The 12,469-nt window shown below is 39.0% G+C and overlaps 1 protein-coding gene across 2 annotated transcripts in view; it reads right to left on the reverse strand.

Moving 5' to 3' along the window:
• The window catches only part of C18H16orf87 (chromosome 18 C16orf87 homolog), a 41,154-nt gene extending 30,290 nt beyond the window's left edge, over nucleotides 1–10,864 (reverse strand). The window contains exons 1-2 of one of the 2 annotated variants that reach the window (XM_075536599.1): nucleotides 10,535–10,864; nucleotides 2,807–2,903 (exon numbers count right to left, since the gene is read on the reverse strand). In XM_075536599.1, coding sequence (XP_075392714.1) covers nucleotides 2,807–2,903; nucleotides 10,535–10,600 — 163 coding nt within the window. In that variant the 5' untranslated portion in view covers nucleotides 10,601–10,864. The remainder of the gene's footprint in view (nucleotides 1–2,806; nucleotides 2,904–10,534) is intronic. The other variant, XM_075536598.1, reaches the window with a different exon arrangement.
• Nucleotides 10,865–12,469: the final 1,605 nt, after the last annotated feature.

Consider the following 12,469-nt stretch of genomic DNA (forward strand, 5'->3'; position numbering starts at 1 on the left):
GCATAAGTCTTTCATGTCCCAAGTTAGATTTAGTACCTAAACGTAGTACCTCAGTTCTCTTGTAATTCAATATGGAATGCCTGGAGTCTGAATAGTAAAAATGAAAAAGAGAATATCAAATTCCTATGACACCAGCTTGCCTGGAGCTCTGAGGGTTGGGGAAAAACCCTGAAATTACTGCCCTGAAATAATCTTTAAACCTTAAACCAAAAATATTCCCTGAAATCTTCTTAAAACCAAACAACACCTACCCATTGCCCATCTTCCGATCAAGTAGTTTCCAATTCATAGGGAGAGTGCATATCTTTCCAAGAACTGACAGCCTCGTCTTTCTGCCACAGAGCAGCAGGTGCTAGGTTTGAACTGTCAACTTGCTGACCTGACAGTACCAGCAGAATAATTTACTAAAACCAGTAAGTTACCTGCCTAGAGAGCATTATGTTCTTATAAGAGCTATCTATATAAGATTAAAGTGACAATAGCAACTAAATATTGGATAGGAACCTTACTAAATTTAATAGGAGGAATAACTCAGAAAAGAGGATGAGAATGGTTACACAATTCAAAAAATTTTATCAATGTCACTAAAAACTAATGTTGAAATGGTGTATGCTTTGTTGTATATATTCTCAAAAATAAATAAAATTATACTAAAAAATTACTAAATGAATCATTTCAGGGTCTCCCAGATAAAAATCAAACTCTCAGTGACTAAGAGTCAAGAACTATTTTTTAAATAAGCTGTCTGTATTTCTATATAGCCACTCACTCCCATAAAATCCATTCTGACTCATACTGACCCTACAGGGCAGGGTTTCAAGATTCTAAGTCTTTAGAGGAGCAGAAAGCTTTATCTTTTTTCTGAACAGCATCTGGTGGTTTCAAACTACTGACCTTGCAAGTCAGCAGTCTGTCTTTAAGAATCAATAGGAAATAAGATATCCTCATGATGAAAGGAAACAGAACTAAAGCAGAAACAGAATTAAACCTTGCTACTTCTAAAGTGACAAAGAATAAATAGCCCTCTCACCAGTATAAACATAGATAATTCTTGAATCACCTACTACTATAACCAACTCTCTAAGTCAGCATCCTCTTTTAGTTATCCTAACTGCAAGTCTGTTTCCATCTTTGCACCCTCTAAAAACTTCCCTACCCAGCCGTCAGAATGATCTAGTAATGTAAATTAGAACATGCCATCTCCCTTCTCCCCTATTACAGCATCATATTTTATGAGTAAAACCCTTAACTTTTATTCTGGTTTACAAAGCACTATAGAATTTGGCCCTTTGACCTCACCTCTTTTCTCCTGTAATGATAGCAACCCACTAGTCTTTTTTGTTCCTATAATATGCAAAATTTCCAGCCTTAGAACATTTGTTCATCAGTCAAGAATGTTCTTCTCTCTGATCTTCTCAAGGATCACTCTGCCTTCCTATTCAGTCTTTAGTCATCTCCTCAGGGAGGTCTTCTCTAACCACCCAATCAAAAGTAGCCTTCCAATTACAAGCTGAAAGCACAACATTACAATATCCTACAAGGCATTTATCACAAACTGACTTTTTTCCTACTTATTTGCTCACTGTTTATCTTCCTCTCTCACCAGAAAGTAAGCTCTATGACTTGTCTTGGTATTAGAGACACATTTAATGTGCAAAGTTTAGAATGAAACAAAAATCTAAACCCACTGCATTGAATCCAACACACGTTTCAGAGTAGGGCTTTGTTCCACAGGGTTTGCAATGGCTGTAATTTTATAGAAATTCTTTAGGTCTTTCTTGTATAGCATTGCTATGTGGATTCAAAATGCCAGTCTTTCAGTTAGTAGCTGATCACACACCATTTGCTCTTCTCAGGGACTTTCAGGCTTAGGATAGTGCCTGACTTAAAGCAAGTGCTCAATAAACATTTATAATTAACCTACTCTTGCTTTGGGATGACTACGTTATGTAGTTCTGATTTTATCACAGAAAAAGTAACAAAATTTACTTTTTCCTAAATACCAGCCAATGAACACACCCAATGTGTCCACGTTAATAGAAGAGGAAAAATTCAAAATAATAACCAACAATATTTTAGTTATTCCAAATCACTAAATTATGGAAAATAGCCAAAATATCGAAAATTTATATTTATAGCAAAACCAATTCCTTTTTCCCACAGCCCTGAGGTTAAAACAAAAATAAAAAGATTTGAAGATTTAACCAGCATTGTGCAGGAAAACTCCCAAATATCCATCAACAAGTGAATACATAAACAAAGTGTGCAATGAATACTACTAGTAAGCAAAAGCTGTAACAAAGAATTAACTATTATTGATACATGTAACAATATAAATGAATACCAATTAATTATGTGAGAGTCATTTTAAAAAAAGGGTACATACTATATGATTCCGTTTCTATAAAGTTCTGCAATATGATGGAAAGTAGATCAGTGATTTCCTGGGGTGAGAGTAGCAGGTAGGAAATCACAAGGAAAAAGAGGAAATTATATGCATTCTATTGTATGTCCATTATATTTTAATAAGACTTTTTTTAAAGGCAAGATCAGGTCACTCCCTTGCTTCAAATCCTCCAATGGCTCAACCATCCAATAAAAAAATGGTTTTTGAAGTTTTAGCAGTATTGTGGAGAAAGTAACATTTAAATTTAAATGCATTGAACAGCAGACCAATGTCAAGAGCTGTTTACAGTAACTGATAAACAGATTTAAATTTTTAACTTCATTAGAAAAAAATTGTAATTTCACACACTTAAAATTTTATATCCAAAAGCCAAAAATGCAGTAAATTCTCACAAATTACCTGTAGAAGGTGATGATTTCTCTGAGTGTCTTGCATTTAAAAGTTTTCTGCTAATAAATATGTAACCACAGGGACATGATTTACATGCAACAGGAACCTATAAGATAGAAAAGAAAAAAAGATGGCAACTATTTTTCTATTAAACCTCTTAAGTGTTTATATGGTCTTCTAAACTCGGTGATAACCTACATTAAAGATTTAAACCCCGCCTCTGTATAACAATGCATTTGAAAAAGTATTGTGTGCTTTACATGCTCACATTTTACTAGTGCTTAATAATACAAGGTGGGGCTTCAAATCAGTCATTAAAAAATGCCATGAAAAGACCCTGGGAATTTCCCACAAACTTCCTGAAGCCTTCTTGTACATGCATACAGTAAAAATGAGGTAAAATCTGTGCTCTTAAGCTGATTCTACTGAATAGCAACCTTATAGAACAGGTGGATGTTATTTCTGAGGCTGTAAGCCTTAATGGTAGCAGATTACCTATCTTTCTCCCAGTCTAGTGGCTTCAAAAATCAATCTCACTGGCACTGAGTCAATGCTGACTCATTGCGATGCCAGTGCGGGTTACTGAAACAGTAACTGTTTATGGGAGTAGAAAGCTAAGTCTTTCTCCTGTGGAGATGCTGGTGGGTTTGAACTGCCAACCATGGCACCGCAGCCCCACTCGGAACTACTACACCACCTAGTGGTTTTAAACTGCCAATCTTTCGATTAGCCACCTAACACTACAGAGGAGCCCATACAAAACTACTAGTATAATAGGATTAGAGGTTGAGGAGGAAGGGAGAGTGTGTGTGTGTGATAATTACATATTCTGGTGTCAACTTGTGAAGGGGTGGAGTCTAGCCTGTCAATCAGGTTGCAGCTTGATGACCTATTTGGAGGCGCCACAGAGACAAATAGCTCACTGAAGGCCAGCTACACAGACTCCACTTGTCTCCCGGTGAGACATTCCTATTGACAAGCCACATGGGGCACACTGTTGGAGCCAGAACCCTGGAGCTGGAGGAACCACATGGAGACCCTTAGCAGCGCTACGATGCTTCCATTGCCACTGGATCCACAAGACTTTCAACCCAACTGGCCTGTGGTCTTCCTGCATTTAGAGTCATTGCATATTTTGCATGAGTCTGAAGAGGAATTTATAGTTTGGTTTCGAACACATGGGCTAATATCGAACTTAAGGACTTGATCTGGACTGGGCTGGGGTGTTTTCTTACTGTACGATTACTCTTTATATAAAGCTCTTTCTTACTCACATGAGTGTCTCTGGATTTGTTTCTCTAGTCAACCCAGAGTAACACGGGGAATGGGGGTGGGAGGGTCTATTTCCTAAACGGTTTGTTTGATAGCAGCTTATTGTAGAGAACAGAATGACACACTGGAAAGGGGTGACAGGTTAAAAGCTGCGAGATTTACTAGCCATTAGATTATAAAAGCTTAACTGTACAGGTTAAAACAGAAATGGAGAAAAGGTGGTCTGGTACATTTCAAAAGAAGAAAACAAGATCCGGACCCACAATGACTGTTAGAATAGGTGGAAATGACTAATGGCTCTAGTGTGACAAGGAAAGATGCCGATACCACTGGCAAAATAGGAATATTTATCACAACCACAGGGGCAAAAGTATACTAACAAGCAAAAAAGAATGGAAGTGAATGGAGGAGTTAAGACCTAAGATAAGTTCTTTTAGCCTCAGTTCCACGAAAAAGCTTGAACAAAACACTTGAGAGTACTATAAAATATTTACAGTTCCTTTCTCTTTTCAAAAGAATGCTGGTGATGCAGTGGTTTAATTGCTCAGCTGCTAACATAAAAAAGGTCCATGGTTGGAACCCACCAGTTGATTTGTGGGAGAAGGGTCCTGGTAATCTACTTCTAAAAAGATTGGCATAGTACTTCACAGAAACAATGCTCTATGTTCTATTTCAGCGAGTAGCAACTGGCATCTTAAAAGCATTTTAGCAGCCATTTAAAGTGCAACTATTGGTCTCTCCCTGTCCGGAGTAAAGAAGAGTGATGAAAATCAAAAGACATACGAAAACAATTAGTTCAATGGCCTTATGGATGCTGAGCTCAGAAGAGTCACATGGTAGCTACCACTACAAACTGTTCTGAAAAGGATCACATCAATGTCTTGGATCACTTACAATCAAGTTGATTCTGACTCATAGTGACCCACCCTATGGATAGAGTGGGAGAAAAATGGGGAACAAAACTCAAAATGAAAATCTAACTAGTCCTTGCTGACCGCATGATGGGCATGGCTTTAGTGGGTGGCCGGGGTAAAAAAAAAAACCATCTAACTAGTCAAACAAGACTGGTGGGAACCTCAAGACTATGCTCCATAGTCACCCTTCAGGTCTGGAAATGAACTCACCCCAAATCAATCAAAAATCAATCAAAAGGGCAGCATTTGTCCAAGGCCAAAATTCTAAAGGTCATGAAAGGAGGAATGGAAAGAGTAAATACGGGGAAGAAGTGGGATAATTGACGGTACACTGAAGCAAATGTGATGGAGAGTTGAAAAAAATGTGTATGAACTGTGGATCTACTCTGTACACCATCACCTAATTGCAGAATAAAAAGTTTAAAAAATAAAAATGAAAAGATTATAGTATTGGAAACCTTACAGAAACAGTTCTACTCTAACCTATGGGGTTGCTCTGAGCTGGAATTAACTCTAACAGCTAAGGGTTTTGAGGATTTGGTTGTTTCACACAGTGTATGAGCCCAAACATAAACTTTTCAAACTCAAATTTATTAAAAATAATTGAGAACAATTTAAAGAATTTTCCTCTATAATCACATCACTAATATTAACCTTAGCAAGCCATGAAATCAAGACATATTCACCCAAAGTCAGATATTATTCTCAATAAGTATTCTGAATAACTACAGAAAATTGCAGTTCCCTTTGTAAAACTAAATTCAATTCGCCCGTTGTTCTAACTATAGAAAAGTTTAGTTAATTATAAAGCTTTTTATCCATCTATGTACAGAATGATTCATAGTCTAGAATAAAAATTAAGGTCTAATTAAACTAACTGAAATTTTGGCCGAAGTTTCTTCATTTTGCATAAAAATATTGACGGGATCTCTAGTTTGTATTGAATAATAATAGCAGTCTCATAAAAATAATAAATTCCAGATATGCCCCAAATTTTGCTTTATTAAGAATGTGATATAGTTTCTTCCAACCATGACTGATAAGTTAATGTTGGGCATTTTTAATAAAGTCTGTCTGACCTAAGCTGATATGTTAGTCTTTAATTTCACATTGCAGTGGTATATTAATATGGCTCTTCTACAGTCCTCTATTTTGTAGTGTATTACGAATCCTAGGTTCTATGCCCATAGTTATATTGTCATATTGAGTTGCTTATTTTGCTAATTAGAATGGACTGTATTCTTGGTTTACCATCTCAGTAGAGGGTATATGACTCGTCACTAAATGCCCTTAGTTAAGGGGTATGGCCTGTATCCAATATATAGAAATGTTTGGCAAAGTACACTCCCTTACTCTGGATCCAGCATCTATCCTGTCTTTATATCTGACCTCTAATTCTTTCTATTTGAGTCAGTAGCCTATCAACTGACCTAATTTGCTACCTTCCAAAGTCTTGTAGCCAGCCATCTGACCTGCTAATTTTGGTTTACCAGCCCCTGTAGTCACATTGGTCAGAAGAGGCCTCCAACCTTACACTTGACCCAGGGATTTGTGATTTGTCAATCTCTACAACTGTGAGGCATTTCCTTCATGAGTTATGAGACACATTACAATTAGAGAATCCTAAAGACTGGAGGGTGACAGAATGACACTGCTAACCACAAGGTCAATGGTTCAAACTATCTACTCTGAAGGAGAAAGACACTTTCCCTCTTGTAAAGGTTTACAACCTCAGAAACACTAAGGAGCCAGTCAGAAGGTTGAATCTACCAAATGGCAGTGGGAGTTTGTCATGGTGCTAAGAGAGTGATGAGAAATAAAAGCAATTGCTATCAAAGATAATGGCATGGTATAGCAGTGTTTGGAAAAGTTGGACATTCCTAACCACCACTCATAGAGGTGGAGCACTGTATGGATCCTTCTAAAAGAAATTTCTTATGTACACATCTTCATAGAAGCCAACCTCAAAGATACTAGCTCATGTCCTAAATACACTATTTAAAGACACTGTACAGTATTTATCCTAAACTGTTTTAACATTAATGCAATTCAGAAAACAGATGTTCATTTAACAGTTCCTTAGTACAGCAAACATTTTCATACTGCTACTGTTCATATACTTAAAATAATAGTTCTCTGTCTTGTACACAATAAGTTATAGCAAAGAGTTAACAGATTTTGCTGGAGTTAAATGAGAAATACACATTTGACTTTGGGATCCAGATGCATAAACATTGACTAATGTTTTAGGCTCAAGAAGCATTCAGGTGTCTGAGGTAATTAATTCTATAGTCTGTTTCCTTAATAGAAAGTATTTCTCCCTCCAAGGATTGAAGAGCAGGATGGAAAGGGGGCATCACCACAAAGAGAATCTGTGAAAAGAATTATGAAATAGATGGGGCATTTCTGGTAATATTTTCCTTATTAAATTATTACTTCCTTCAAATGTCAGTTGATAATGCTGCAGACAGTAAATGAGTTCTAAAGCTATACTTTTTATCATTTTTAAACTAAAAAAATTCCAAAGTATTTTATTGATGGTTTATTATGGGTGTACTAATCAATCATTCCTTGAAAGTGTATTTATTTAAAATGCTTCTAGGCTTAACAAGTATGTAAAAATCTATAGTAAAAAAATGTGGTCCTACAGTTATCACTGACTTAAAAGGCTCTAAAACACATTACAGAGAACTTATTTATAGTCATTGCTGCTTAACAGAACCCAAATAGCAGATGTTTGGAATTACATTTTAAAAAGTCTACTGTCATCAATTTGATTCTGACTCATAGCGACTGGCGGCAAAGAACTACGCCATAAGAGTTTTTAACACTCTAAATCCTCACCAGGGCAGTAAATATGGACTGCTGATCTTATGTTAAGTACCCACTATACGTCAGTAGGCCCAAATTGAGGACTACAAGAGAGATGTTATATAGCAACTGAAAATCTGTTTGCTGATCTCGGTACTTCTTTTAAAACACATAATATACACATAATACACATACATCATACTCTATCAATTCAACTGGAGAAATTCCAGTTGATTTTACATTTATGTATCAACTATAAATCCTAATTAATAGTATTCAGGCAAGTTAAAATCACAGCACTATTTTAAGATGTTGTTTTTAAAAGTGTATATATGTCAAATATAATATAGTCCCACTTACATAAAATATCTAGACTGAGCAAATGCATAAACAAGAGTTATGAGATCTTGAGAGGAGAAATGGAAATTTTTACTTAAGGGTACTGGGTTTCTATTTGGGGTGATGAAAACTTTTGGAACTAGAGGTGATGTTTGCACAACATAGTGAATGTAATTAATGTCACTGATTTTAAACTTAAAATGGTTGAAATGACCAAATTTTTGTAATACACATTTTACGATGTATTTTAAAGTTTTTATGGATTATAACTTTTCCAGATTGTAATTACAAACTTGTCATTTTAAATCATAATACAGCTAATCACAATAAAAAAATAATCTATTCAGTGTGTACTTTTTTTTTTTCCAGAAAAATCAGTAAAAAAAATCACCAAATATGTGAAGGGAGACACCAGTCAGCGTAAGACATGAAAAAATAATTTATAAATTATCAAGAGTTCATGAGGGAGGGATGGTGGGGAAGGAACCGGAAAAAACGAGAAGCTGATAGGAAGGACTGAAGTAGAAAAAAATGTTTTGAAAATGATGATGGCAACAAATGTACAAATGTGCTTGACACAATGGATGGATGTATGGATTGTGATTAAGAGTTGTACGAAGTCGATAAAATGATTTTTTTAAAGAATCACCAAATGTGTTAGTCTTCACGTTATATTATCCAAAGCATTTAGTAAAAGACATATCAAGTCAACATGTACTATTTAGTTGGTCTGATATAAAATACATATGTGCCTGTAACAAAATTAATGCAATCCTGAGTAAAATGCTAATGTTTTGTTGAAATGTTGTAGGGATTTCCACAAGTTTATTTTCCATTCCTCTTACTTTTAGCCAGGGTATTAAAAACAGGTTTTTTTGTTTGTCCTTTTCTCCTGAAAAGTTACTTTATGCCAATTAAAACAAGGTCAGGATTAAAAATGATGTGTGCCTTACTGTAACAGGAATGCAAAATGCATTCCAGGTAAACCATACACTTCTAAATCATTAACCAGAACAAATGGAAATGATTTAAATATTGTTAACAATCTCCTGAAAAGAAACTTAAATGTTCAAGTCCCATTGTGTCAGGATTTGATCAATTTAATTAATAATAAAATAAAGATAATGCTCTACTTTGAAAATCATGGCTAACTGGTTCTTAAACTGCATGCTGGTAGAGTTAACAAACTGCTGTGTCTTTCTCTGAGCTGCTTTTCTACTACTGTCCATAAAAGATACTGAGTAAAACATGTAACAGATCTGGCCAACCCACCAGACTGCTCCCTATAAAAGGCAATAAATTCTGATTTTAAAAAGAAGTCCCCAGTCATTCCAAATGACTCCCTTGATTTTTGAAAAAGGGATGGGGGTAGGGAGGAGGGGGGGGTAGGGAGGAGGGAGTGGTAGTCATTTTGAAAGAAAAAAATGAAACTGTAAAGGGGAAAATATGTCTGTATGAGAATAAGGCCTTACAGATGGCTTTGAGAGTTTTAGCTCATTAGCTGGAAGGCTTAAAGGAACATCTTATTTATTCTAGTTAAGGAATCTTACCTTAAACGAAGGAAACAGCAAAATGGAATTATAAAAATTCAGCTAAGATATGAATTCAGCATACATAGCAGTCATGAGACATTCACGAAAATACATGTAATCTTTTTAAAGATCTAGAGGCAGGAATGCTAAACTCCAAAGCAGCAAAATTTGTAATAGTGGATGCTGGGGGGCTATAATAAGGACGTTATTCAATAATGTTCTATTTAAAACTGTGAATGAATTTACATTTGTATGTAATAGCAAAATTAAATAAACTTAGAAAAATAATAATTCATTTAGGTAAAAGGTAACCAATTTTACAAAACTTATTTTTTGTTGTTCCCTTTTTTTGGGGTCACATTTATGGCTGCCTAGTAGCTGTGGGAAGCGGGTGGGGGCACTTTAGAGGGGATCCACCGTGCTCCTCTGAAACGGAACAAAGCCGCCCCCTTCGAGGGAGACCGGGCTTCTCCGGGCCAAGGGCCTGGGCTTTGGGCTTCGAGTACAGCACCCCGGGCATTCGAGCCGGGGCTCCGGGAACTGGAAGACGCCGGCCACTTGCGCGGCTGTCACCGGTCCCGGCAGCGGGTCCCCTCCCGCGCCGTCGGGTCACCGCAACGAGGGACTCGCCCGTCCGGCCGCAGCCCAGCGGACACCGGCCGGGCAGCGAGCGGCCGCGGGGCGTTTCCTGGCAACTCTCGGCGCAGCCTGCCCGGCTCCGGACTCTCACCCGGAGGAACTGCCCCCACGCTCCGCCGCCGGGACCCGGGCGACAGCGCCTTTCTGGAGCTAACGGCCCTCAGGCAACGTCCGCCCGGCCGCCCGCGCGCTGGCCCCTCCGCCTCGCGTGCTCGGCCCCCGGCGCCCACCTGTTGGTCGCACTCGGGGCATGACTTGGTGGCCATCTTCACTTTCTTGGCCCGAGTTGCAGACATCCTCCTCTCCCCTCGGCGGCGACGGCGGCAGCTCGGCTCCTCCCCTCGTGCCTCAGCAGCCGGGTCTCAGCCCGCCCCGTCCCCGCAGGTCGGACCCAGGCTCCGGTGGGCGCGCGCGTGCGCGAGCTCGCACGGAGCCTGCGTGCCGAGGGGGCGGGGCCGCGGCGCGCGCTCCCCACGCGGGCTTCCGCCCCCACGCCGACCGCCCGGGATCTGCTCGGGAGCCTCCAGAGACCAGACCGCCTCGGAGGCTCCACTTGACAATGGCCAGCTTCTGAAGGGCAGCGCGAGGGCGGGGCTTGAGCGGGACTGCGGTGACGGGCGTCTCGCTCGACCAACGAAGTCACCGGAAGGGCGGTCGTTGTCCTGGGCACGCCTTCAGGGGGCAGAGAATATGCGCGTGGAAGGGGCGGGGAGAAGGTAAGCGGCTTAGCAAAAAGCCCAACCCCATTTACAGCTGCCTTGGAGTGTTTTCTGACGCATAGGAACCGTGTAAGGCAGAGTAGAACCACCCCATAAGGGTGTCAAAGGCTGTAAATCTTTATGGAAGCTGACTGCCACATCATTCTCGCGAAGGGGTTTGTAAGTTGGAACAGTTTTCTGTTAGCAGCCACTAGCAGCCCACTGAGTGTCCCGTAAGCCTCGTATTGCAGATCCTGGCATGTAATAAATGCTACAAATCTACTCAGTGACTTTTTTTGTGGCTTCTATATTTAAAAAGAATTCGCTGAAATATGTACTGAGGGACATTCAATTGTCAGACAAATGTAAATTCTACGAGTGCCTGACTAGCACAAATAGTGAAGTGCACGACAGGGGAAACGGTGAAACTCATTCAGAGGTGCCTCAGATGACATTCATAGTGGCCTGCTTCTGAAAGGTCACAGTCTTGAAAACCTAGTGGTTTAGACAAATCTAGTCTAATATTGACAACAGAGACTATATTGCTGGGAAGATTAGATCTACTGAATGTCTTAAAAGGCAATATGTCTCAATATTTAAAATCTACCTAGCCTTTCAATGGAAATCTAGCCATTTCCATTTCTAAGAATTTGAAATCTATTTTGTGCAAAAACTTTCACATTGCAGCATTACTTGCTAGAAATAATTTTTATACAAGAAACTGCATGGGAAATTAAGGCATACTTACAACACCAATATCATTGCAGCTTTTCAAAATAATAAAATCTATAAAGCAGCCCTGGTGGTAATGAGTTACAGGTTGGGCTGCTAACCAAAAGGTAACCAGTTTAAATCCACCAGCTGTGCCACTGTTCCTATAAAGATTTACAGCCTTGGAAACTCAAAGGGGTAGTTGTAGTCTGTTCAACAGGGTTTCTATGAGCCACAATTGTCTCAGTTGCAGTGAATTTAGTTTGTTTTAGATGTAATGATTTCTGAGATAAGTTATCAAGTGAAAAATGTACAAAGCACCTTGTTTGGAATGTATTCTAGTAAAAATATGGAGAGGTAGTTAGTATTGCATATGTACTGACTATCTCAGAAAACACATACAAAAATAAAGGAACTGGAGGGTAGAAAAGAGACTCCTGACCTTCCATTCCTATTGTGTTTAAATTTTCTACTAGGCTATCTAGTATCACCTAACACTCCAACCACCCGCCCTGCCATAAGAGGTTGTATATAGGTTCTAAAAGATTTTCTTAGGAAGTCTCCTAATCTGAACGATGAGATATGCCACAGTGGGACACCTACTAGACAAATGGGACAGTGTGAGCAAGATAGGGAGGTCAGTAGTTTAGTATTGTGGGCACAAGTACAGGATAAAGAGGGTTAGAGGCTGGAGGCGTGGCTACATCCAGCTTTGCAAGGCCTTTGGTAACAGAGAAAGCAGTTTGGGCCATAATG

The sequence above is a fragment of the Tenrec ecaudatus genome, chromosome 18 (genome assembly GCF_050624435.1).
Source record: "Tenrec ecaudatus isolate mTenEca1 chromosome 18, mTenEca1.hap1, whole genome shotgun sequence".
Lineage (NCBI taxonomy): Eukaryota > Metazoa > Chordata > Mammalia > Afrosoricida > Tenrecidae > Tenrec > Tenrec ecaudatus.